General features: G+C 35.7%; 1 protein-coding gene across 2 annotated transcripts in view; it reads right to left on the reverse strand.

Moving 5' to 3' along the window:
• The window catches only part of LOC107798886 (protein PIR), a 42250-nt gene extending 16724 nt beyond the window's left edge, over positions 1-25526 (reverse strand). The window contains exons 1-23 of one of the 2 annotated variants that reach the window (XM_075232870.1): positions 25197-25526; positions 25010-25082; positions 19636-19700; positions 19476-19553; positions 17804-17923; positions 17640-17710; positions 16329-16421; positions 15200-15269; positions 15042-15106; positions 13705-13900; positions 13452-13608; positions 12580-12668; positions 10943-11158; positions 10435-10646; positions 9112-9259; positions 7873-8041; positions 7501-7577; positions 6996-7166; positions 6551-6627; positions 6366-6468; positions 5513-5632; positions 5265-5408; positions 3779-3928 (exon numbers count right to left, since the gene is read on the reverse strand). In XM_075232870.1, the coding sequence (XP_075088971.1) occupies positions 3779-3928; positions 5265-5408; positions 5513-5632; positions 6366-6468; positions 6551-6627; positions 6996-7166; positions 7501-7577; positions 7873-8041; positions 9112-9259; positions 10435-10646; positions 10943-11158; positions 12580-12668; positions 13452-13608; positions 13705-13900; positions 15042-15106; positions 15200-15269; positions 16329-16421; positions 17640-17710; positions 17804-17923; positions 19476-19553; positions 19636-19700; positions 25010-25082; positions 25197-25250 (2718 nt within the window). In that variant the 5' untranslated portion in view covers positions 25251-25526. Of the gene's footprint in view, positions 1-3778; positions 3929-5264; positions 5409-5512; positions 5633-6365; positions 6469-6550; positions 6628-6995; positions 7167-7500; positions 7578-7872; positions 8042-9111; positions 9260-10434; positions 10647-10942; positions 11159-12579; positions 12669-13443; positions 13609-13704; positions 13901-15041; positions 15107-15199; positions 15270-16328; positions 16422-17639; positions 17711-17803; positions 17924-19475; positions 19554-19635; positions 19701-25009; positions 25083-25196 lie in introns of both variants that reach the window. The other variant, XM_075232869.1, reaches the window with a different exon arrangement.
• Between the last annotated feature and the right edge of the window lie 2415 nt (positions 25527-27941).

Raw genomic sequence — 27941 nt, forward strand, 5'->3', positions numbered from 1 at the left:
GGTGCCACACCTGTGTCGACACGACATGGGTATGAGTATGGGATCCTTACCGGATCTAGTCAACCGATTTTGTTAAAATAGCACGGTCTAGCCAGTTTTCGGACTGGTCATTCAAAAATAGTCAGCGTTTGCCAAGTCATTGAAAAATAGCCACTATTTTGCTGCAACAGAGACCGGTCCAGCATAATATATTGGAGTTCGGTGCACCTGTGTATGAACTTCCAGCATATTATGCTGGACCGGTATACTTTGCTGGCTCCAGTATAATATACTGGAGACTGGAGCACCGGTGCTCCAAACTCCAGTATATTATGCTGGAGTATTTTTCCGGATTTTGAACAGTGTTTTCGTTCAGATTTATTTTAACATGAAAAGTGGCTAAATTTCGATTACTTTTGAAACTGTGGCTATTTTTGAATGACCATTTGTAAATCTGGCTATTTTTGAATTTCTCCCACCGATTTTGGATACTTTGACCAAAATCGACAGAGAAATTCGGGACAGATATAGTGATTTTTGAAATCAAAACAAAAGTTAAGGTGAAATTGAATACCTTGTATATAGAAATTTCTATGTCAGTCCTTTTTCTTTTATCTCCTTCTCGAAGGACTGAGGCTAAGGGGAATTAAGGGTACGGAGTAAGGGGATTTTTGGGTGTACCGTACCAGTACCACTACCGGTCCTAGGGGGAGAATACTTAAGGGGGGCGGTACTTAGAATATTTTTAAATTAAAATTTTAAAAATTTGTTGTATTAAATATACACAAACTTAGAGGTTAAAAACATAATTAAGGGGGTAGAGGGGGTTCTAAGGGTACTTTTTCCGGTACCCTCCCACTCCCTGTTCCCTTTGCCTAAATCCCCTACCCCTACCGCCCAACCGGACTGGGACAGAGCAGTACTGGTACTGATCGGACCAGTTCAGGGTAATCCCCTCCCCTTAGCTTTGGAAGTACTGATGAGGACAGGGTTTCAATCTCTCACATTCTATATGCTGATGATACTCTATTGTTTTGTGAGCCAGAGAAAGAACAGATGCTTTACCTCAAAGGAGTTCTTTTAACTTTAGAAGCAGTCACTGGTTTGAGGACTAATTTGGCAAAATGTAGTATATTCAGTATAAATGCTGATGATATTATTGATGAATTGGCTGATATTTTGGATTGTAAAGTGGAGAAGTTTCCAACAAGTTACTTAGGGCTTCCTTTGGGGGCAAAGAAAAATGATCCTAATATATGGAAAGGGGTTTTGGACAGATGTGCAAGTAAGCGAATTCCTTGGAAAAAACAGTACCTATCCTTTGGGGGTAGGCTCACTCTAATTAATAGTGTGTTGGATGGTATGCCAACATATTTGATGTCTTTATTCTCAATGCCTGCTTTAGTAGAAAAAAAGATGAATTCTTTGAGAAACCAATTTCTATGGGAAGGGAATGCTACTAAAAGAGATCACATTTGATAAAATGGCAGATAGTATTGAATGATAAAAAAGGAGGTGGTCTGGGAGTAAGGAATTTGAAATTGCATAATAAGAGCCTACTTTTCAAATGGCTTTGGAAATACATTCTGGAAGACAATAAAGTTTGGAAGAATTTGATTAATGCCATTTATGGTAAAAGAAAGGCTGGAGACCTCCTGCTTTACACATGAAGGCAAGAGGTGGTTTATGGAAGTGCATTAGCGGACAATGGGAAGAATTTTTGGATTATACTAAATTGGTAGTTGGAAATGGACAAAGAATCAAATTTTGGACAGATGTATGGATAGGGGATGCATGTCTAAAATCTAGATTCCCTAATTTGTACAATTATTCTGTTAACAAGGATGGTACCATCTCTGATTTCTACTCAGATACAGGTTGGCAGATAGTTCTCAGAAGGAATTTGGATGACTGGGAAATTGAGGATTATTGCCAATTGCAGCAGTTAGTAGGACAAGTTGCTATTGATCACAACAAGGTGGATTCTTTGATTTGGACTGTCGGCAAGGATAGAACTTTCTCTGTGAAAAGCTGTTACGACAGGTTGATAGAACAGTCAAATCACAGACATAACAACTGGCCTTGGAAGATTATTTGGAAAACCAAAGCTCCAGTCAAGGTAGCTTGCTTTGGGTGGATAGCAGCCTGGGGAGCCTGTTTAACTCAGGACAATTTGCAGAGAAGAGGTTTAAGCCTGTGCAATAGGTGTTACCTATGTGAAGAAGAGCAAGAATCAGTGAGCCATCTACTTCTGCATTGCAGAGTATCTAGGCAATGCTGGGATCTATTTTTTAGCATATGTGGTATTTCATGGGTGATGCCTCAAACTGTGAGGGGCTTATTTGAAACTTGGCAATCCCAAAGAGTACCTAGAAGGCTGAAACAGATGTGGAGAACCATTCCATTGTGCATTCTATGGACCTTATGGCTGGAAAGAAACAAGGCTTGCTTTGAAGGACATAGAAATAACATCATTAGAATTAAGAATATATGTCTTCATAATCTGTATTTTTGGTGTAGATGTAGCCAGTTAGGAAATTTGAATCAATTTATGGAGTTTCTGGAGGTGTTGGGAGGGGGAGAATAGTTTGCGGATGTTGTAATTTGGGATGTTTTTCTGTAACTTTATTGTACCATCTTGGTACCTTATTAATAAAAGTTTTACCTTATCAAAAAAAGACAGCCCTACTTGTGTGTAAAATCTCAATAGATATTTGAATTATTTTTAGCCGAATCCCCGCACCTATATCCGTACCCCCAAATCTTAAAATTTAGATCATGAAAGATCCGACCTCTAGATACGCACCCGTATCGGACACCCGCACCCGAGTCCGAGCAACTTAGGTTTGCATAGCCATTTGGCAATAAATTTAAAGAGGAGAAAGTGGAGGTTGAGGTGGTTGAATGAAAGACAACACCACCAGATCTTTCAAAGAATCCCCAATATTCATAGAAGATAAAAGATATAATGTCATCGAAAAATAATATACAGATAGCCATGAACTTTAAGAAAAATTAATCAGAGGGAGTGACAGCAAATTACAAACTCTCAAAAACTTATGTACTTTAAATTTCACATTTATCTCTACACTGGCATACAAGTCTCATTGAATATTTACTGGCATACACGTCTCTAGTTATCAGAAACAGTCTCTCTACCCCTTCCAGGATAGGGGTAAGGCTACATACATCCTACCCTCCCCAGACCCCGCTTGTGAGATTACACTGGATTGTTGTTGTTGTATACACATCTCTAATTGGACTAAAAAGACTCCTTGTAAAAACAGAACCGAATGCAAGTGTAATTACAATAACTAAACCTTAGTCCAACTAGTTGGTAACTTTTATATAGATCATTTGCTGCAATTGTGTATTCTGTCTTTAGTAGTTCAATTGATTCTGAGAGATTTTAGGTCTTCTGAAACAACCTCATAAGATATACCTCATCTCCCTTAGCATTCAATCATCACAATGTCGCACCTATACAAGGGCATGTGGAGATCTACCTAGGAAGCGGGGAAACTATCACTTCGACCTTTTCGTTTCCTCTATGTGCTCTACTTGCACTGTTAATTGCTCATTTTATCAAATTGCATTAGTAAGATTCAGATATCATTTCTTCAGCTCAGAGAGTAACATTCATAATATACGACTGAAAATACACTGAACAACTGCTGAAAAAAGTTGCAACTGAAGAAACTTAATAGACATACAGAAGCCTCAATATGGTAACAGCAGAAAACATCATTTAAAGAGTAATAGAACATTCAGGAAATGTGCCAAGGAGGTAGTTTCTTACAGGAGTACCACAATAGAAGTTTGGCTTTGCATAAGGAACCGAAGGCTTTTGGACAGGAACAGGGGGTACTCGTGATGATCGGACAAAGCGCTGAGTTGTATTGCAAAGGATGAAATTTGGCAAGAAGTCATTTTGCATTTCTGTCCAAATCTAGAGCACATCAAGAGCATAATTAGTATCCTTATTACATTAGTGAGTTGTTCCGGTATTGACAACTGTCTTAGTAAGACTCTTAATTAGAAATGTTAACAGGAAAACAATTCGGCCCGGGAGATGTATAAAATTCAGGAAGAAAAATTAGCACATATCGCAAAACGATATTTGAAAACATAGATTGGCCAGTTATCCATGTAAGCAGGTTGATCGTTCAAGTACTCCACACAAATGAAGACAATCAAGGTTAATCTACTGTACTGATGATAAAACTAGCACCGTACTAAAGCACAGCACATTTATTTTGGTCTACAGACCCTTTTTCTTCACTTGATCGATAAACTAAGCTGCAGCACTTCCTTTCCAAAAAAAATACAGACCTTGCAGTAACCAAAATGACGGGCTATATTTTCTGTTTATGTGTGCCCGCGTAGGCATTGTTGTTTTTCTCTAGTTACATATGAAACCTACTGCAAATCAGTGCCTTGTTATTTACTCTTGTCTCTTCTTTTTCATTTTCCTCCCTTTTCTCTTTTCTTTGGAAGGGGGGAGGGGTGGGGACTATTTTAAGTTTTTAGTTTTGAACTCTTAGCTTAGCATTTGGTAGTTCTCTGTTGTCCAACTATTGACTGTAACTGTACTCGTCACTTGCTTGAATTGAATGAGAACCCATTTGTCATGTAGCCCAGAATGAGAACCAATTTGTCATGTACCCAGCACCACTCCATCACCCCACTCCTATGCCCACCCACAGACACAGTGTGCCAACCATCTTTCCCTCCATTCCCACGTACCTCTTCCCTTATCATAATTACCAACAGTCCCCAAGGAGAAGCAAATTTAGAATCTTGCAATCATATCGTTTCCTTTTCTTCAAAAGAAAAAAATAAAAAAGCAAAAGCCAACAAGTCAGAGGAATATTTTTTAACATTTTGCAGAAATTAGAATAGGGTTGAAGACCAGAAAGAACTTACAAAAGAAAATAAAACTGGGAAAGTATATTGCACCAGAACATCATAAAGGTGAAGACATGGAATCAAAATTAGGTCCAACAATTAACTTTTCAAATCATAACTACTGCGAACATGTCGCCCTTTTCATTGGTTGCATATGCAGTACATATTAAGAAATCAACGAAGTTCATAACTATGTGATATACATATATATTCACAACTGACTAGAATTGCGGAGCTTATAAAATCGTAATTAAAGCCACAACTCACCAGAATCAAGAAGATAAGTTAAGGTGGAGCAGGAGATAAAACAGAGATAGATAAATATGAGTATCTGTCATACTACGTTTCACACAGGATTGAAAAAGATACTGACAAACCTGAGAAGCAAGTCGACTAGAATAAGAAACAAGGGATACATTCTCCTGCATCTCGTTCAACATAAGATTGAAAGAATCTATTATAAGGTCTTTTGAGAGCAATTCATGAGTAAGTTGCAAAATGTCCAGCAACATTTCCAGTTCCTGATATATTTAGAGAGAGAGAGAATAAGTGTTAAAATTTTCAATTAAGAGCCAAGGAAGGTTCAGATTTTGGGTTAATTCAGAAGATATGTGAGAGTTTGTACCACAATGGCACATAAATCCTGTGATTCAAAGCGATCAAACAGGAATTCAAGATTATCTCTGAACATTTTGTTCATCCTATCAGCAATCAAACTTCTCAAGTTGATGGTCCTTCCTAGAAGCTGCATGTTACAAAAATTCTAGTTAGAAATTAATAACTAAAGGAGTGAACGTAATGTAGGTAAACCAAGATTCTCATATACAACTCCAAAATTAGAACATAAATAAGTAAAGTAAAAAGTGTACTCTCTCTAACAGCTTAAGCTTTCCGTTGAGATGGTCACACATTTCAACATAAGTAAAAAACAACTGGTCAACATGGATGCATCTCCTCTAAAATGAATGGTGCCTCGAGGATATGTTTAACTTTTGTAGACTAATGCGGCATCTATTCTTTTAAGAGGTCATTGTATCCATGTAACTGGTTTTCATAAGTAGGTTTGTGGAACCTTTGACAGATACAATATAATATCTTCTCTTTGCAGATACAGTATTATATTTTTTTTTTCTTTTTATAGAAATTAACAGTTAAATAATTATATCAATAGCATATTTTCCATCTCCTTATTTTTCCACTCTTTTTTCTTTTGTAAAAAAGGTTGATGTCAGACAAGTCACTTGTATTGTACCACGTCTGTTAAATAAAACATATCCAAACTTCTCAGCGCACACCAATCAGGAATTTTATTTCTCAATCTTTGAAAATGGAAGCAAATGCAAATTTGGGAAATTCCATATATTGAAGAAAACGAGGTAACTTGATTACTAGTTGAACCAACTGTCACTGGACATAACAAAATAAAAATAAAAACAAATAAGTTCATTACCAGATACAGAATCTATATTTATACTTACCTTCACTCTAGTCGTCTTTAAAAGTGCTATGAATCTCATTGGCTGGACCGCAAACTTTTCGCCAATATCTATGGCAAAGAGGAATGATGGATCAAGTAGCTCCCTGCAGAATAGGAGATCGTCAACTTCTGATAGACCATCTCATTTAGTAAAAGTTACACGTAAAAAGTAAAGAAGAGAAATACCTGGCTGCCCAACTTTTGTAGTATGTAAAAATAGTCTCACACAACTTCAAGACAAATATATCAAAACAATTGTCCACCTAGAGAATATGGAAAACAAAAGGTGCTGTAAATGCCTTTTAATTCACAAAGGGAAGATAGTGCTTCCGATTGAATCTGCTAAACTAGATTTCCTAAAAGCATAATCGATATTACGATATCTTAAACAAATTGCACTTTAAATATCACATGAGCATATGCTACAAGGTGAGAATAATGCTTGAAATTCAAAATAATAGAGTTCCTTTAGCTCATAAGATAGAATTAAGAATACAATTCAACAGCATCAAAATCTGCTGAATATAGAGATTGCATGTACATATGTGAAGTTAGGAAGATGGAGAGAAGATGACCAAAAGGTTTTCCCCGGGATCAACAATGTTAATATGCGAATTTAACGGTTTATTACCTCAGCTTCGATTTCATCATATAGAAAGCGTTGCTTGAGGATCACTAATGCTTGCTGAGCAGCATCATTATAGATGTCAAATGGCATCAAGGCACTCTCCAGAAGGCCAATGATTGGAGATTCGATCACATGATCCACCAACATCCATGGAAGGGAGCATTCAATGGGGAACTGCAAATAGATATGAATAAAGTTCCTTGAAATAGCCATTAAAGATTAAGAAGAACTAGGCAAAGCCTTTTCCGTACATTTTTTAAATTTGTTTGGGAGTAAGTAAACTACAGAAAGCACAACTTTTAAGATATTAAGAAGATTCAGGGCGCCTCCTACTTCCAACTCACAAGAAAGGAATATCAGGATGTTGATATGTATTAAGAAAGGAACCTCTTTAGCTGTGAAGTTGAAATCCATAGATATACCACCAGCATGGAACACCAAAACTTCTAGCAAATAGGAATTTAACTATGCAAAAAAGGGATCATCAAGCAAGTTGGCACTTATATACCTGTATAACACGAGAAGACTCCAAATAGAATTCTCTAAACCATAAGAAACCAAGATCTGTCAAAGTTCCTAGAGTAGCTGCAAGGAGTGCATTGAAATGGATTATGCTAAGGAAGATATATTACAGAATAAACAACTTCCATATGCTCAAAATAGTGTTAGAGGAGTCTGATGCAAAAACATAAAGCAATGGCATATGAAGGCCAGAAAAATGACACAGAAGAACTAACCACACTCTTATACGTGCAAATAGCTATGACTAAATAAGTACAGTATCACTAACAATTATACACCCTAACTTGCACATTAATATAAAAGATCATGAATTTTAATGAGCCTTACAGGATATGAATAACACAGTATAGATAGATACCTGTGTAGTCTAATACATGCAAGAAAAAGCCAAGCTTGTAGAAGAATGTCTCCAGTTGTTTCAAGTCATTGATAGGTATTTCAGAACCACTATTTCCAAAAATGCCACCAGGCTTCCGCATGTTGCCACCAGAAACCACCTCATATATGAGGAACTGCAAGCAATGGACCTGGCGAAAGGGAGAAACATTGATATGAGTAATATATAGTTTACCCAATATCCAAGGTAGACGCTTCTAATGTATTCTCTTTTAGATATAATCACTTTCATCATTATTTAGTTTGCTAGTTGCTACCAATTTTGCACTAACTTACAGAGGAAGAAAAGCACTACTCCGCGAGATATAAAGTCATAAGTATGACTTCTGACTTCTAATTTGGGAAAACTTGACTAATATAGTACTTCAGGAAAAGATGTTTTAGATGTGCCATGGATGTGCAACTATAAATGCTTTAATCAAAGAATACTGAAATTTTTTATATTCAGATCCAGAAAAATTAAACATCTTGTGCCTAGGGGTGGCAAACGGGCGGGGTGGGGCGGATATGGACGGGTCGAAAATGGGTGATACAAAAGAACGGGTAAATTATCCAACCCAACCCATATTTAATACGGATAAAAAAGGGTTACCCCGCGGATAATATGAATATCCATATTATCCATGGATTCTTGAATATGATCACTTTTGGGAGAATTCCATGTCTCCCAAACTTGAGAAACCCCCAATTTGAGGCTTTACAAATGTAAAAGTTAAACCCATTAGTTATCCATTGGTTATCCATTTTCTAAGTGGATAATATGGTTCTTATCCATATTTGACCCGTTTTAAAGTTCATTATCCAACCCATTTTTTAATGGATAATATGGGTTGATAACTCTTTTCTTTTAAGCATTTTACCACCACTACTTGTGCCTAACAGAATAAAGATATTAGATAAGTAACAGAATATAACCCATCTGCCACTACTTGGATCACGACAATGCATGTATAAGGACAATGAAGCTTATAAAGAAAGTAGTAAATTTTCACTCTGGCCATGTAAGCCTCCTTTGTGAGGTGTCACAAGTATTCAAATGAGATAAGAGACCACAAACTATTAAAGAAGCAGTTCTACCCAGAGCAATACCTTGAGTTAATAAGAATATCATTTATGATTGTCATGCGTTTTAACAATAATCAGAATTTGTACTTGAAGTGTACTACAACATTGAATACCAAATCAGAAAATATAAGGAAACCTGAGCAGATGTTGGTGCCACTGGCCTTGGAAAAAAGAAGGTCCCTCTGCTTTCTTCACCACTATGCTGATATGACTGCATTTCAGTCTCTGGCTTACTAGTATTTGCCATCCAATCTGCTGAAAGTGTCCTCATATCAGAAAGAATTCTGAAAACATTGCAAAAACGCAGAGCAATTAGAGACTAGAAGGATCATCAATTGGACCAAAATCCAAGTTATCCAAATCAGTTATGTATGACAACAAGGTACTCCAACTTGAAAGACCTATTGCGTATGCGGGGTTTGATACTCCAGAGCCAATCTGTATGGATTCATATAGAAAGTTAAATTTTCCTCAAATGCGTTAGCATTTGCATATCCTGAAGCATGGAATACCCAACACAAACAAAATATACAAAGACCAAAAAGGACCAAGGACATAATTTCTTATCCCAAAAACCCCCATAATCTTCTTACCCATTAGTGACCAAAATCACTTGTAAAACATAATCTTAGCCACCCTACAAGGTATAATTTCATTTTTTTTCTTTTGTCTGTTTTTTCAATAATCCCTAGCGTCAAATTTGCTCAGTTCTCGCACCACTCTGGTTTCCCTTTTGCTTACTTGTAAATTTCAGCTTTCAACTATTGTGTATAGCTCCCTTGCTTTCACATCATTTTCCCCAATACACTCCCAAAACTATGCAAAAGCTTTAACTTGCTGCTTTCTGAATCTCACAAGTCACAGTTGATGTTTTCTCACTTATTTGTATATCAACACTTCAAAGTAGAATTGTATGCCTCTCCACCTTCAGCAAAAAGTACTCAATTCCAAATTGTGTTCCCAAAGAAAAGGTGTTTCATCTTTTTCATAATAAACATCATAATCAGAATGTTATTCTCTACCGAGTTTCATCACTCATAAATTGTCTCTCCTCTTTCGAGAACAGCCTTTGTCATGATTAAGTGGAGTTTTATAAAATGTTCCAATTTATCACTTGATTCATTTATCGGGGACAACTTTATCCTTTCTTTAATTTCTCATCAATGGAATCTTTTACGTTCAGCCCAAAATAAGTTTTTAAGAAAATAGCTTTACACTTTAACTTAGGTAATAATGTTTTGCTTTAAAGATATGTTAATCACCAAAAGAAATCTGTATCCTACTCCAGTCAAAACATGCATTCAAACTATTACGACTCATTCATTCGTTGAACCTTGGGGATCACTATTACGATGATGAATATACTTGAGCTTTCATTGACTTAATAAAAGAAAAGAGAATAGTAAGAACTGCCCGAAACAAAAAAGAAAGAAAAAAAAAAAGAGGAAGTGGTTTCCACCTAGAAAGGTCTTTCTTCTTTCGAAATGTTGTCCGCAACATTGTCGCCACTGTATTTTGAACAAAATCTTGCACCTCTGCATGGATTGTCTCCCACAAGGCGTCGGTCACTGAGGTGTCAACCTTCTGCATCATCGATCCAATACTCTTGATGTAGCTCACAAGTTCAACCAGAGCCTTCCTTTCTTCAGCACTATAATTGTACCGTACTACCTTCATTTCAATTTAAGAATAGTAAATTTGCAGGTATCATGTCAGATGCATATTTTTTTTTAAAACAAAACAAAAAAAAAAGCAGCTCTTCTCAATCATTTAGGGAGCAGTTCCGTTTTCTTTTCTTCCTTATTTTATGGCAGTTCCATTTTCTTTTCTTCTTTCCTTTTTTTTTTTTGGTGAGTTTTGGTTGTTGTTGTTGGGGGGGAGGAGGCAAAAGAGATTGAGGATTTCACTGAGATGCACCATTATATGTAAGAGGGCAACTAGTACATAAGAATCAAATTAAATGAAACCTTTTCATAGTCAGAAAAAGATGCAGGCATCTCTTGTGACTCTATTGGAACGGGATCCTTGCATGGGCGAGAAAATTTCCAAGCACATTGCTCCCAAACTCGTGCAGTCCATCTGCTTAAAAGTTGAAAACCTTCAACAACCATGTCATAAATATTTCCTTTGACTTCCTTAACCCACTCAACATCCACACCATCTATTGACTTTAGCAAGACAAGCTGCAAAGAAAGCCGAGATATAATATGATCAGAACCATTCACTAATGAGGATTCATATGCATCATAGTCTGGGTATTCGCGAAAAAAGGGTTTAGTGAATCTTGGGTTTTCATTTCTTATTAAAAAAAAGAACTTGAAAAGGGAGATTAGTTTAGTTTTCTGGTTAAGTTTTTATGCAATTTTTTCTGAGGGCCAACGGACACAGTTCGAAATTGGCGTATAATGGCCCTGCCCGTCTACCTTTCTCCATTTAAATACTAGGCTTTTGCCTGCGGCGCGGTCCGAGCCCGTGATGTGTGCCTAACCCAGACATCATGTGCTATGCTCTTGCCACTAGACCAAAGCATTGGGGGCCAAAATTTCTTTTTCAGTTACAATTCATTGGAAACTAAAATTCTCCCCCAAAACTATGTAAATTTACCACTTGTGTTTGATGCAGCTTCCTATCCCATTCTCACGCTCTGCCTATTCCCCTACCCCAACACCGTAATAAAAGAACAAAAAGAAGAATGATTACAGCCAGAACACTGTTCCACACATTCTAAAAGAAACAAAAGAAAAGAAAAAGGAAAAGTGTGGACAGTTGGTTCCCATGCCGATGCTCAAGAACCAAATACTTTTCTACCTTTCCATTTCTTTTCTTTCATTTTCCTCCATATGTTAAATCACAAATAAACCCATCCATCTGACATTCAATAACTTCCATATCTCCCAATCTCTCTTTATAAATTAGTTTTAACTTGAAATTCCTAGCTTTCTATTGTCCCTGCAGTACATTTAAGTATTCATATTAATTTGAAAGGAAATTCATATTTGAAGTACAGGACTGATCATATCGGGAGAAAAAATTAAATCTTATTTACAGGTTCCGTATATTCTGAAATTAACATTTCCATCATACATCTCTAAGCAAAAGAGCTATGTTACATTGGAAATTCATTTGTCTTGATGTACTCGTGGCGGATGAATGGGTGTGACATGAGTACGGGTGCTCCATGCAAATTTCTTAAATTACAACCAAAGATGGTAAAAAGTGTGTATCCATAACAGATATTCACGGACCCCTGTTGATTCATAGCTATAAACGAGTCTATATTAACATTGCTAAAAATATTGGAAGATCCAACCTCCACCTCAAACGAGTCTCCCCATAGGCCCGTACATGTTGAGTTTCTGGAGCCAGGTTCATATATACTATCGGGCTCAATTCAAATGGAAGATCCAACCTCCACCTAAAACATTGCTAATCAGAATATGTGATACTTGATCTGTTATCACATCGGCCACCTAAAACATTGCTAATCTGAATCTGTGAACTCGACTTGCCATCAACTCTACGAGCTGTATTATTTACAAGTCGTAGAACACATTGAAAAAAAAAAGAGAAGAAGAAGTCAAGAGAGAGAGAGAGAGAGAAGCACCTGACTCATGGCTGAAGCAAAACGAACAGTGAAGTCATCATGCTCAGCACGGATCGCCCCAATATGGTTGACAATCAGATATTGCCGCTGATATGTAAATGTTCGTTAAGAAGTTACTTAAAGTAAACCCTTGAAGATCTTCCAGTGGATAGTGGAGGAAGTTTATTAGACAAAATAGAGGAAACAAATGGAAAGTATAGAGAAATTACTTATAAGTTAAAATACAAATAAACTCCCATAGATGACACGTACTATAAAAGAACTAAAGCATTTAAACTTTCTATCATTAAATATGAACTGCCTGATATTTTATAATATTTTAGAATACTTGCTCCAGTAGTAAAAAACATTTTAAAAGCCGTTTACTGAATTTTAATACCAAGAAAAAATAACACCTCCATTAGAAGGCCAAATAAGTTTTATGGATTCAAACTTACTGCTCTTGTGAAGGAGGGGGGGGGGGGAGAGCTGCAAAAAATGTGTACAATATTAAACCACTTCAAATTAGGACAATATTATGCTTGGTCGCGACTCTTCAAAGTAATAATGTTCGTGGAGAAAAGTAATAATTTGGGACTGCTGGTGAAGAGAGGGAAGTGTTAAAAGAAAAAGAAAAAAACAGATATTGTAAGCTTTCTCTAACTATTTCCTTCAAAAAACAGTAGATTTTCTGTTACTTAAGTAATCAATTGGAATAGGGAAAGGAAAAGCACCTCGCTAAAATTCTATTCTGTTTCAACAGAATCTGTTCTCAAGTTATCAGCAGTAATGAAAAGTAAGTTTCAGGAAAACCGATTCTGACTCACATGGACCCAAAATTGAACAGCGTCAAAAGCAACAAAGAAGATTAAAGGTCAGAAACACTGAGAAAGGATATTCTTGTGCCTCACGCGGTTGCAGCTCATGAGGTGCTGGAAGAGTGAGAGCCCGAGTTTGTGCAGAAAATTTAGGGAAGTATGTTGATAACTCTTTTAAAATTGCAGCAGGAGACAGGTGAAGATCTGGGAAAGCAGGTATCACAGGATCATTCTGCATACAGAGAAAGGTAACAAAGGACAATTTTCCAAGGGGTTGAGAGTATGTAGTATTAAAGTTTATATCATAATAAGAACAAAATGAACATACCTTAAATATGTTAATAAGTCTGTTGATTTTCACCCTTTTGTACAATGATTCGCTATCTTTCTCTGATGATGATGCTAAGACAACAAGGACAGGCAAAACACGAAGAAGTGTGTGCCTCTCCGGAAACAGAAGTGCAAAATTCAACTCCAACGACTCGACTATGAAGACAATGAGAATTTGAAGAATGTCTTCAACACTATAAAGAGTCAAGGAGCTCAGGAAAAGTAGAGCACAGGAAATGAGTAGACAATTTCATGCCATACATGATAGAAATTACGACCAAATCAAATGATATTTAGATACAAAAAATCGCAAAGTGCAGACATTAGTGGTCAGATATCTTGAAAGCGATGGACATGTGCTGGCTTCATCAGAAGTGCCCTTCTCCATGATTTGTGCTATACTCAATCAAAGTGACTTATATAAAAGGTACTTCAGATTCTCAGAATGCAAAGCTGAACGAATTGACCTCTGATATCGAGGTTGGAAGATTGATTACCTTTCTAATATAAGATCCTCCCAGACAGATTCCATTCTGTCCCAATGGTTAATCCAATCCAGCAGGAAATACCAAGTTGGCTATGTCAAGCACTGGTTATTTCAGATCTTACCTTTCTAAGGCCATTAGCAGAGGGTAGTATATGCCAATGCTCTCTCTTACCATTCTCAGGCGATAATGTCTCTCTTAGGATTTTCTATGCATTCTTCCTCTTTATCTTCTTTTTCCTTTCAGGACGGATTTTGTTTAATACGTAAATAATTTGAAAAAAATTAGGAACATTCATTCAGGGGGAACTAAAAGTATATAAAAGAAATGAAGTAAAAATTCTGAACTTCAAGACAGGATGTGCACAAGTTCCTTTTGCAAAATTCATGGTTATGTTTATAGTGACTCTTGTAGAAGTCAGATTTGAATATTTTCCTCCAAATCAAACTTCTGGCTCCTTTCAGGAATTCTGTCAAAAGAGTAGGTCTGAAAAAGTTAAGTTTAGTTAAGTCGAAACTGAACACTTTTTTATTAAACTTGAAAAGCTGTTTCTCTTTTACTTCCAAAATCGGATAAGTTAAATATCTCAGTTATGAAGAAACCTCAAGATTTACAAGGATGAAAATGAAAATTCCTTCAGACTAAATGTTTTATCACCTATGTAGTTATGAACTTTCAGATATCTAAGATGATTAGCTTCCAATAAATAAGACCTATCATAACAGATCTTGAAGGCCATGAGACACAGTAAATACACATACATACAAACATATACATAGACAAAATTCACTCAGTGCTGCAGCATCATTTTACCATTCCTCTGGGTAGAGAAAGATTATTGGAAGGATACTTGTTCACCCGGAACATCTCAACATGCAAGTTTAACAAAATAGCCCACCTCGTGCTCAAGAAGATCTGAAAATATGTGCAATTCATGTTCAGCACACACAAATACGTGCAAGTTCACATGATGCAAAAACTTAACGTAGACAAGAATTAGATATGCACCTGCAAATCATCCAACTCCTCCCTCATTGAATCTGTATCTTGCCACTGTACACTGACTTGTGTGAATGTTCTGACATATTGGATAAGACAAACAAATGAAACACTTTCACTCAAATAGGAAGTTCTATTAAATGGAAGATGAACTGAAATTCCTGATGTTGGGAGAAGTACAAAAAAGAGGGGAAAAGAGAACAACCATGTAACAAATTTCTTAAGCCGCTTCATTCAATCGATCAACTAAGCTCAATTCCTAACTAGTCTGGCTGACTATATGAATCCTCTGTTTTTTATTGCACTCTATTCAGGCTCATTTTGTTCCAAATTTAGGCTACCTCATTATAAACATAAGAATTTGTTGACTAATACTTCATGAGATACTAAATATATATTTTTTCTGATGCAAGCACCCAGCACAAACAAACAATTAAATAAATTTTTGTGGGACCTTTGGTTTTTTCCATTTCTTCTTTCTTAGTCATTGTTCTCTCTTTTGGACTGTGAAAGGAACACCAAGATTTGGCCCCTTCACCAGGCAGACTGGCAGTTCAGAGCTCAAAGTTGTTCCTCGAGGATCCTGCCTTTTCCACGCCCTTTTGCGCCCCAGGGAGAGGATGTTGGAATTGCCTCTAATTTTCTAGTGCCTAGTGGTTACACAATTTTGTAGGTGGCATAACAGATCTATGTTTTCAAGAATGCTTTCAAATTAAAATCAGAACAGAAGTCTGGGAGCAAAAGCGACCACACTCGGTATACACTGAACAAGAACAAGCAACACTTTAGAAGATATCACTGCTGAAATATAGTTTGCTACTAAGAGAGTTTCAATAAAATATGCAGATAAAAAGTATTGATTGCAATCAACAAGGAAGATCTGCTCATAAATAAACACCAAACATGACGGTAGTCATGAAAAATTTCAGAACTTTTACCATCAGTTACAGTGTTTTTCTTTTAAACGATCACTTACAGTGTTCATATAATTCCCTCGTGGTTTGATTGACAAGCATTATTATTGTTAAGTAGTCAATTTATAACATGTTAAGCCTTTGTGCAACCAATTGTCGTAAACGGCAGGGATTGAAAAGTTGAGCACTCATGAAGAACAAACAATTAACATGCACATCTTTACCTTTTGTACCAAGAAAAGTCATTAGGTATACTAGCTTTTGCATTTTTAAGATGATCAAGCTGGATCAGAACATCAAGTAACTTCAGCATGGACCTGCAACAAAATATTTGAATATTTATGCCTTATTGCTCATTGCAAAGTCAGAGATTCAGGGGCATTTGAGCAAAACAAGTAAATTCATCAATCATAAGCTTAAGAAAACAGAACTGACAAACTAAATGTACTAGTAAAGTTGCAAGCTCATTATCACAATATCAGGTCATGATAGAAAAACTTGAGCTGTTCAACTGTATACTTTTTGATCTTTTCTTTGGGCTAATAATCATGTAGTAATGAGAAATCAGGTGGTACAGCAGACATGAAAGAAGGATTCATTGAATGTTTTGGATCTGTGCAAATAACTGGCGTCTTAATTTCTTCACAAAGATTAATCCAACAATACTGCACCGATAAAACATTGTCTCCTAAACAATGAGACAATATTATACACTATACACACATTTTGCCATAAAATCCAGAACTGCATAACCAAGTTTTTGGAACTCATTCTTCCGATACCCTTTTCCCCAATCACCAAGTTATATGAGACACAAGAAATAGATACCTTGGCATGACATGCTAATAAGTTCTGGAATTTTTGTTTCTTTTCCTATTTTCCCTCCAAAAGAGAAAAAACATACTGGTTTTTTCAGGTTAAATCTATGTCAAGAGGAATTTGACTGCCTCGCCTAATTTTAATTGGTCTAAAGTAATAAGCTATGCGTTGTCATATCAAATTTTCAGTAGTCAGACCAAGTACTGAACATTTCGCAAATCTGGACTATTGAAATTTGGCTTTGATGCCTATGTAAATTTTTCTGATACACACTGCTAGGTAAGTAAAGCTGCTTTCAATTGTGCATTTTAATGCAAAGAAGAGACCTCTAACAGAAAACTGACACGCTTGCGAAGATCTTTTTTAAATTTGGTAAACCTCACCCCCCCCCCCCAAAAAAAAAAAAAATTAAAAAAATAGCCCTATGCAGGAGCCAAAGAGTGGTTTTTTCCACTTTGGTTCCTTGGCGACTCAAACCCCTAAGACTGGAGGTGGAGCGCCCTTTACGCTAGGCTTTCCCTTCCCTCGTAACATTTCCGAAGATTATACAAACCATAAAAGAAGCAATTACCATCTAGGATGTGAATATGAAATAGTGGCAAGTAATTTAACCAATTAATGTAAATAATTACAATTCAGAAAAAAGGTAATAGACTAATCTTTTTTATAAATATAAAGAGAATAGACTAATGAAAAGATAAGACACATGTACAGACCATAGATGAGTTACTGTGGGACCATTAATGCGACGCTCCGGTCTGGAAAAACGTTGCATGTCAGCTGCCAGCTGTGTTGAAATGGATCGAGCAGAAAAGCTTGTGTGAGAAAAAATTTATATCTTTAGCAAAGATTTTAGATAAATAGAATCACGGGTTCAAACCTTAGATGCAGCTGATGCTTGCCATCTCTGGATTTCACGCAGACGGCTCATTTCCAAATCCAAAACTTGATAAGTTTCGAGATACAGGTCAGCCTGGCTTTGCTTCATAGAATCTGGAAGCTGCAATACTAAGTCTATATCTATTACAAGTTTATTAAAGGAAAAAGAAAAAGTCGGAAGGTGGAAAAAAGAAGGTGAAGACATCAAAAAAATATGTACAAGAAAGAAAGATTAACAACTTCAATCTGCCATAAATTTGCCTCAATTATTGAGAGGAACTTTATCTCTCAGAAAAATCAGCTTTCAGCACTTGTTTTCTTGCTAGGGCTTCGTAAACACATTTAACTACACAATAAACATCCAAACAAAGTTAAAGGAAATACAAATCTAGATAACATACTTAATATCCCAACAGCAATATACTGCAGTATTTTTAAAATGAAAAGCGCAAAAAATGACAAGGATCATGAGGCTAAAAGCAAAAAGCTTGAAGTGAAACGGACACTGTCAAGTGAAGTGCACTATTTAGAGAAAATTAAATTATACCAACATACAATTTCTATTAAATTGCAATTAAAATAACTAATTTCAGCATTCAAAATACAATAATGTTGATATTAATCTAACTCTTTAAAGTTGAGATTCAAAGAACTGGTTGATTCTCATTAGGATCTTTTTGTGAATCCTGTTTGATGCGTGCACTTCTCTAAAGTGCATGGCTTCACCCATGAAGCGATACTCCCTCCCTTCACTTCATCGCTTTAAGCGACGACATAATAACATTGATATAGCTTGTTATCACATTGAAAAGGTGGTTACATATCAATGTAGACTTGAATCAATTTAACAAACCCTGATGCATTCGAGAATCGTTATATGAAACTTTAATGAATTTGAAAGGAATAGTATAATTTATAAGGAAGCCGTAGAAACATCCTCTTGCAGAAATGCAGGGTAAGGCTGCGTATAATAGACCCTTGTGGTCTGGCCCTTCCCCGGACCCTGCGCATAGCGGGATCTTAGTGCACCGGGCTGCCCTTTTTAGTATAATTTATAAGGAACATTGCTCAAGTACTTCCCCTTTCTCCCATTTTAGTTAAAGTCTGAAGTCATCAAAGATGAAAACAGCTACAACTGGAGTCTATTAAATGGCTAGCATTTCTACTACCAAGGCATACCTACCTAGATCTCCTTAGACCTGGACCCAAGGTGGCATGACGGGTATACTTTGGTTTAAAACGAAGCTACCTTTATGAGCTTTAATGCTACTACATGTGCTGGTTAATAACAAATTTTGCACTCCTTCCACATTTGATTTAGTTTAGTGACCTTGGGCGAAGTTATCAGGAAATTTTACAAGCCAGTTGCTTAAAAAGGTTTTGCTCTTCTTCCTGCTAAAAGTTAAGTATGAATTGAAATTGCTCATTGTTTGTGCTCTCACAAAACTGCCACAGATGTATAGATTTTTTAACTAATAACTGCTACATATATGTAGATATACAACAATATTCTGAAATAAACTACAAACAAACACCATATATTATTATCATTTTCACGTACCAGACAAAAAACAAAAAGCTTAGCAGCAAAGTAGAAGATCCTAATAATAATGCCTTATCTCATATTCAGAAATCAAAAGCTTTTTTGTTAGAAGCCGAAGTCCTTTACCAACCTGAGGAAGCGCTTTAACGCAACTTCTATATGTGTAGAGCACGGAACCCATTTCCTTCCCCTCTTGTATAAGTGTGTTCTGCAAACAACTTCAGCATTACATCAAGGAAAAGAAGTGCAATTTCAGCAGCAGAAAACTGGTACAATTTCTTAACATATACCAGCTGGTTAATAGCTTTAGTGTCTTCCGATAATGACAGCCTATATGCAGCCACGTCACTGTACTCTGCCAAAAATATTTTGAAACATTAAAAAAGGTAAAAAAGAACCTTTGGCAGCCACCAAATAATAAATAAGACAATAAAGCAACAATAAAAGGAACACCAGAATTTATGAGGTTCGGCCAATTTTGCCTACTTCCTCGGACACAACCAATATTTTATTCCACTTCAAAAATACAAGTAAAATAATACTAAAGAGAGAAGATACAAACGTCTTAAGAAGATAAGAAGGTAAATGAGAGGTGTCTTTAAATCCTAAACATTTGGCCTTCTTTTATAGGGTGAAGTACCAACCAAAATTGGTACTTCACCGATGTGGGAGTTCTGCCACTCAACAAATCTCCACCTTGGCAAAATTCCGCATCTTCAATTTTCTCTCAATAACAAATTTTGGTTGTGTCTTCATCTTCAATCTTCAGTGTTCAACAATGTTGATCAAATCCAAACAATGTTAAAACTTGACCGCAGTCACCACTTTTGTCAGCATATCAGTAGGATTCTCTGTAGTATGAATTTTCTTCACCGTGACTCCACCTTCTTCTATGATTTCTCGTACGAAATGATACCAAACATCAATGTGCTTCGTCCTTGCATGATAAACTTGGTTCTTTGCTAATTGAATAGCACTTTGACTATCACAAAAAATTGTGATACTTTTTTTTCAATACCAAGCTCTTTTAGCAATCCCTGAAGCCAAATCGCCTCCTTCACAGCCTCTGTAATAGCCATGTACTCTGCCTCTGTTGTAGACAAAGCAATTGTTGACTGCAAAGTAGACTTCCATCTAACTGGTGCCTTTGCAAAAGTAAACACATAACCAGTAGTTGATCTTCGTTTGTCCAGATCACCCGCAAAATCTGAGTCACAATATCCAACTACAGACTGATTGCCTTCCTGCTCAAAAACTAACCCAACATCTACAGTATTATGAATATACCGTAGAATCCACTTCACAGCTTGCCAATGCTCCCTTCCTAGATTATGCATATATCTGCTAATAACTCCAACAGCTTGTGAAATGTCAGGTCTCGTACAGACCATTGCATACATCAAGCTACCAACAGCATTTGCGAATGGTACCTTTGACATATACTCTTGTTCAGCTTAGCGACATAGTAGTACTTAGCTTAAAATGGGGAGCAAGTGGAGTACTAACTGGCTTAGTCTTCTCATCTATGCCAAAACGTTGTAGTACTCTTTTCAAATATTCTTTCTGAGATAAACAGAGTTTCTTTGAACGTCTATCTCTTATTATTTCCATGCCAAGAATTTTCTTTGCCTCACCCAGATCCTTCATCTCGAACTCCTTCTTCAGTTGAATCTTCAATTTATCAATTTCTTCCGAATTCTTGGAAGCTATCAACATATCATCAACATATAGGAGAAGATATACAAAGAAACCATCTTTAAGCTTGCGCAAATACACACAATGATCGTATTTGCTTCTCTTGTACCCTTGCCGCAACATAAACTCGTCAAATCGTTTGTACCATTGTCTAGAAGATTGTTTCAATCCGTACAACGATTTTTCAAGTTTGCACACCATATTTTCTTTTCCAGCAACTTTGAATCCTTCTGGCTGAGTCATGTAGATTTCCTCCTCTTAAGTTTCCATGTAAAACACAGTTTTTACATCCATCTGAACTAGTTCCCAATCCAACTGTGCTACCAAAGCCAACATAATTCTAATGGAGAAATGTTTTACAACCGGATAAAACACTTCACTGTAATCAATTCCCTCTTTTTGAGCATATCCTTTGGCCACCAATCTTGCTTTGTAGCGAACATCTTCTTGGTTAGGAAATCCTTCTTTCTTTGTAAATACCCATTTGCACCCAATTGCTTTCTTTCCCTTCGGAAGATTGGCCAATCTCCATGTATGATTCTGATGAAGAGACTGTATTTCATCATTCATGGCAATCGTCCACTTATCTTCTTCTGAACTTTGGACTGCGTCTTTATAAGTGGTAGGAACATCATCAGCTACAATTGAGGCGGCACAAGCAACCGTCTCTATAAGACGAACAGGTTTTGTTATTGTCCTTTTTGGTCTGCTGGTTGCTATTGATTCGAGGTATTGTTGAGGTTCCTGAGTTGGAATCTCCCTCTCTACTGGCTCTTCTTCCAGAGGATAATCTTCATTTGTTTCCTCCTCTACTTCTTGTGTAGGAAAAATAAATTTTCCCTCGAACTCCACCTGCTTAGAAACACCCTCATTTTGTTTGGTATCTTCTGTTACCTTATTTACCATAGCAGATTCATCAAAGGTAACATCCCTGCTGAATATTACTTTCTTTGTCATAGGACACCATAAGCGATATCCTTTGACTCCAGAAGTAATTCCCATAAAAATAGCCTTCTTTGCCCTTGGATCCAATTTTGACTCCGTCACATGATAATATGCAGTTGAGCCAAACACGTGCAAAGAGTTATAATCTACAGCAGACTTTCCATACCATTTTTCAAATGGTGTCTTGCCATCAATAGCAGCAGATGGTAGATGATTAATGAGGTGGCATGCATATGTAATTGCCTCAGCCCAAAATTCTTTGCCCAAGCCAGCATTGGACAACGTACACCGTACCTTCTCCAGCAAGGTCTGGTTCATACGCTCTGCCACTCCATTCTGTTGTGGTGTATGTCTGACAGTGAAGTGTCGGACAATGCCATTATTTTCACAGACCTTATTAAAATGATCATTTTTGTATTCATCTCCATTGTCTGTGTGAATACACTTGATCCTCTTGCCTGTTTGATTCTCCACCATCATTTTCCATTTGAGAAAAATTCCCAACACTTCATCTTTGCTCTTCATTGTATACACCCACAGTCTTCGGGAAAAATCATCAACAAAGGTTACAAAATAGTGCTTCCCACCCAATGAAGGTGTTTTGAAAGGACCCCAAACATCAGAGTGTACATAATCCGAAATGCCTTTAGTATTATGGATTGTTGTACCAAATTTAACCCTTGTTTGTTTCCCTTTGACACAATGCTCGCAAAACTCCAAGTTGCAAACTTTTACTCCTTTTAACAATCCTTGATCTGATAGAGTTTTCAAGGATTTTCCTCCAGCATGTCCCAAGCGCATGTGCCATAGCCTAGTTGCTTCTGCCTCTTTTTCGTCACTGGATGTCACTGTCGTTGTCCCAATAATTGTACTACCGTGATAACGGTACATGTTATTGTTTTTCCGATTGGCCTTCATTACCACTAGTGCACCGGAACATACTCTCATCACTCCATTTTCTGCAATGATTTTGAACCCTTTTGATTCTAGGGCTCCCATAGAGATGAGATTCTTCTTCAAATCCGGTACATATCGAACATCTGTTAATGTTCTGATCATTCCATCATAGTTACTTAATCGTATTGAACCAATTCCATATGAGGTAAGAGGGTTGTTGCCCGCTGTGTGGATGACTCCATATTCTCCTTCTTGAAAATCCACGAACCAATCCCTGTTAGGACACATATGATAGCTACAAGCCTAGTCCATCAACCATATGTTTGATGATGTTGATGGCTCTGTTGTAACTAATGAGAAGTCTGAATCATCACAATCAGCTACATTTGAATCCATAATGGTCTTTCCATTCTTATGTTTGGCCTTATTCTTCAACTTCGGACAGTCTTTCTTCCAGTGCCCCTTTTCTCGACAAAAGGCACATTCATCTTTGCTGGGTCTAGATCTTGACTTGGATCTTCCCTTCCTTGTCCTCGTTTGATTTTGAGAACGACCCCTCACAACTAGTGTTTCTCCTTCTCCGCCCTTCTGTTTTCCTCCCTTTCTTTGTTTATAGCTGTACAAAGCCGAACAAACTTCTCTAAGAGAAATTTCGTCGTTCCCATGGAGTAGAGTAGTTTCAAGGTGCCCGTACTCATCAGGAAGTGACCCCAACAACATCAAGGCCAAGTCACCATCATCAAAAGTTGCATCCATATTTTGCAAATTTGTGACCAACTTATTAAAACTAGTGATATGTTCATTCATCGTGGTACCAGGAACATAGGTGAAGCGAAACAGTCTCTTCTTCATGTACAATTTATTTTGACTGTTTTTCTTCAAAAATTTATCCTCCAGTGTTTTCCGTAATTTACTTGCAGAAGTTTCTTTTGTGTATGGATATTTTTGCTCTCTAGCAAGGTAGGATCGAATGGTACCGCAAGCAACACGGTTAATAATTCTCCAATCTTCCTCTCCAATAACATTTGGTCTCTTTTCTTCAATAGCAAGATCTAACCCTTGTTGAAAAAGGACATCTAGAACCTCGCCTTGCCACATCCCAAAATGTCCTGACCCGTCAAAAATTTCTACCACAAATTTCGCATTTGACACAATTCTTGTCATAAGGGAAGATGCCAATGATGACGTATTATTGACACTTGATGTAGATTCTTTTGTTTATTGTCTCCTATTTTTGACACAAATATTATTTAATAGCTGACGACACAAATCAAGATTATTTCCTTTCTGGTGTGAAAGATCAGACTAAGCTGCAACCATAGAGCATACTCAGACAGAACCTTAACTCAGTTAACCAAGATAAATCTTTTCTGATGTGGAAGAACAGCTATGCTACAACCACAGAGCATACTTAGACAATACCTTGGCTCTAATACCAATTGTTGCGGAAGCCAAATGTATATAGTGTGAATGAGTCACAACTACTATACCAAAAATTGTGACAGCCACCAAATAATAAATAAGACAATAAAGCAACAATAAAAGGAACACCAGAATTTATGAGGTTCGGCCAATTTTGCCTACTTACTCGGACACAACTAATATTTTATTCCACTCCAAAAATACAAGTAAAATAATACTAAAGAGAGAAGATACAAATGCTTTAAGAAGATAAGAAGGCAATGAGACGTGTCTTTAAATCCCAAACATTTGGCTTTCTTTTATAGGGTGAAAAATTGGTACTTCACCGATGTGGGAGTTCTGCCACTTAACATCATCAAGAGTTTCAAACCTCGCGGCACTGGTCCTCAAGCAACAACAAAAACAAACCCAGTTTGATCCCAACTGGTCCTCAAGGATTTCTCGATTACCAAAAAAAATGAGAAAAAAGACAGCACATCTAAACAATATTGAAGGCAATTTTATTTAACAAAACAAAATATTGAAGGCAAAGTAATTTATAATTACAGAAAGGAAGACCTCAAAAGGGAACATCCTTAATGAAAACATTCAGGAAAAATGTAAATGATAATAATCATAATAATAACATTACCAACAACAAAAATAAATAAGAAAAAAAAAACTTCTGAATCAGTACTGAAGACCTAAAAGAAAAATATGTGTTACCAATTGGACTAATAGTTGCACCTCCTTCAGCTGAAACCCAAAACCCTGGACCTTGTACCTCTGCTTGATCATCCTAATATTATAATTTTAACGAGAAAATCATCAATGAAAAAAACAAACGTATATATAAAGTTCATTTCCTGAGTATGAATCTAATTTTCATAATAATTACGTTAAAAAAACTAACCTCTAAAGAAAATGTGGATAGTGCAGCTATAGCTTCTTCAATCGGAACAGCCATTTGATCTGAGAGACAAAATGTGGTAAATATCTTTCAGAATTAGCAGAAAGTTATTGCATTGAAGGAGCGAAACTCTTGAACTGTGGGGCTCTGCTCTTATGTTTTTGTTGAAGGAGCGAAACTCTTGAACTAACGCTGTGTTTGCGTATTTGGTCTTGTTAGATCTGGAGAAGGTACAGCAATTTAAGGAGGAGGTGCAATTCTCCTACAGCTCCACTTTGTATTTACTCCTAGGAATTATAAACAATTCAGAGACCAGTGTTAGTTCTAGCACTCAGAAACGATAGTGTAAAAATACTCACTTTTGAAAATAGTAAACCCGTTTGTCCAAAAAAAAAAAAAAAAATTCTCGAAATTTTTTTTTTAAATATAAAATTTTGCAAGTTTTTAAAAAATTTCCGAAAATGAATTTTCAAAAACCAAAAAAAAGTTTTTATCGCTTTTTTAAAATTTTTAGAAATACATTTTTCCTCACTCACAAAACTGCAATATTTCAAATAAAATATATCTTCAAACATAATTTCAAATACCATTTTTCAACTAATCTTAAAATACTACTACTAATTTTCAAAAATTATAATTTTTATGTCCAAACGTCTACCAAAAGTTGGAACTCATTTAAACTCTTACATGTAAAATTTTTGTTTAATAAAAATATTAAACTTATTTAAATTGTACAATTTACACTTTATATATTACATTAAAAATAACAGTTACTCTTACAAGACATTTTAAAAATAAACTACCGAAAATTAACCTAATCATACAAATATTAAAAAAATTGAGACAGATCAAAAAGTTTAATTTTACCTTTGCACAATAGGATAATCAAGAAAATAAGGTTTAATTTCAAAATAATCTGTCAAATCAAATTATTGATATTTGATACCCCAATGAGCAATTATTTGGATTAGAGGTAAAGCATTAAATGGTTCAAAGTTAATTTATATAATATAATACTTTTTTTAAGAGAAGAAAATAACAGATACAATTTAGATTTGAAAACGTACCATAAAAACCTTATGGTAAGTGAACAACTGATTTGGAAAAAAACATAAAATATGAGGGTCATATACTTAAATACAACTTAAAAAATTTCAGTAGTTACGAATCTTATGATTTATATATATATATATATATATATAAAAAAAAATTAGTACGTTCATGACTACTTCATACATTGTGTGGGGAAGTCATAATAAAAAAAATTATTTTAATCAAAGTGGAGGAGCAGCACGTTGTCTTCCCTTTGAAGACTAACTCCATTGAGATTTCTTTTCCCCGAAGAGAACGCCAATATTTTCTTTGTCTTTCCCTTATACTGTACTTTTTTTTATCTATTTTTCTTTTCAGATTTTTGTGTTTTTCAGACAATTACTTCAATTACCAATCTTCCGTAACCACTCAAGCAAAACTCAAGAATCAAGATGTTAAACGAAACTCAACAAGATACGGATCATGATACTTTAAAAGTTATAAGAAAACTTAACCAAATAATTAATTGAGGAGTCAAACTGGTTATGTTACTAATTTTTTTTATTAAAAGTAATCTCTCCGCACATGCATTGCACGTGTATGTTATTTTGTGGTACACAATGTAGTAAAATAATATTAATGTTATTAACTTAAAGTTTTAAGTAAGTAATTATGCATGAAAAATAAAGTGTAAGTGTTTGTGGATGATTAATATGGATAGTTGGTGACTTAATTTTCGAGGTTAAATATTAAATATTATCTGAATCTACGAAAATGACAAATCAAAGTTTAATTTGGCAAGAAAGAGGTATTTCTTTATTGTAAATGTTCTTTTAAAAAATAATGTAATATATACGAATATATTATATGTATATGTATATCTTATTTTATTTTACTTTTTAGACAAAATTGACCTCACCTTAATGGTCTTTGACTTTGTAGTGCTATCGACGTTCTTTATCAAATATATCTTATTTTGGAATTGATTTTCGTTTGTTTCTAGTCAAATTTATTATGTTTGTACTTGTGGCAAAAGCATAATTTTATGGATAATAAATAATTTTGGTAGCTTTACTTGTTTTTCAAATGTACATGTTTGTCATAATTTTTCATGTTCAATTTCTTTTCTTCCGTCTATCAGATGAGGTGTACAATTATTTTTGTCCTATACATATAAAATTAACGGGATCAATTAAAATAAAATTGCCGGTGTTCAAGAGGACAGTGATACTATTTGTATCTTTTGTATTTAAATCGAAAGATATCGTGCTTCATATTGTAGACTACTAAAATAAATACTAGTTGATATATAAAGTTATAAAATTAGTAACGCATAAATAGATAATAACATAGAATTAACTTATACATATGGTAATATTTCGTTGACATCTTTTTTGATTAGCTAATTATCTTGATCTATAAATATAAGTATTACGACAGGGGTATATTTAGACTCAAAGTATAACGAATGGTATATTTAAATCTTTTAGCATAGTACAACGATATATTTGGCCTTTTGCCATTTAATAAAATCGGGACCTAGACCATTATCTCTCATTTTCATTTCCCTTGGCCGAATTTGGAGTTTCTTGGAGAGAGGTTTTCACCTGTATATCGAAGGTAAGTGATTTTTATACAATGTAAGTTAAATACATAGATTATGTGTAGATTTTAACATGTAAAAATATGAAAATTTTAGGAGTTTGTTGAAAAACC

Source organism: Nicotiana tabacum, chromosome 16 (assembly GCF_000715075.1).
Source record: "Nicotiana tabacum cultivar K326 chromosome 16, ASM71507v2, whole genome shotgun sequence".
In the NCBI taxonomy this organism is placed as follows: domain Eukaryota; kingdom Viridiplantae; phylum Streptophyta; class Magnoliopsida; order Solanales; family Solanaceae; genus Nicotiana; species Nicotiana tabacum.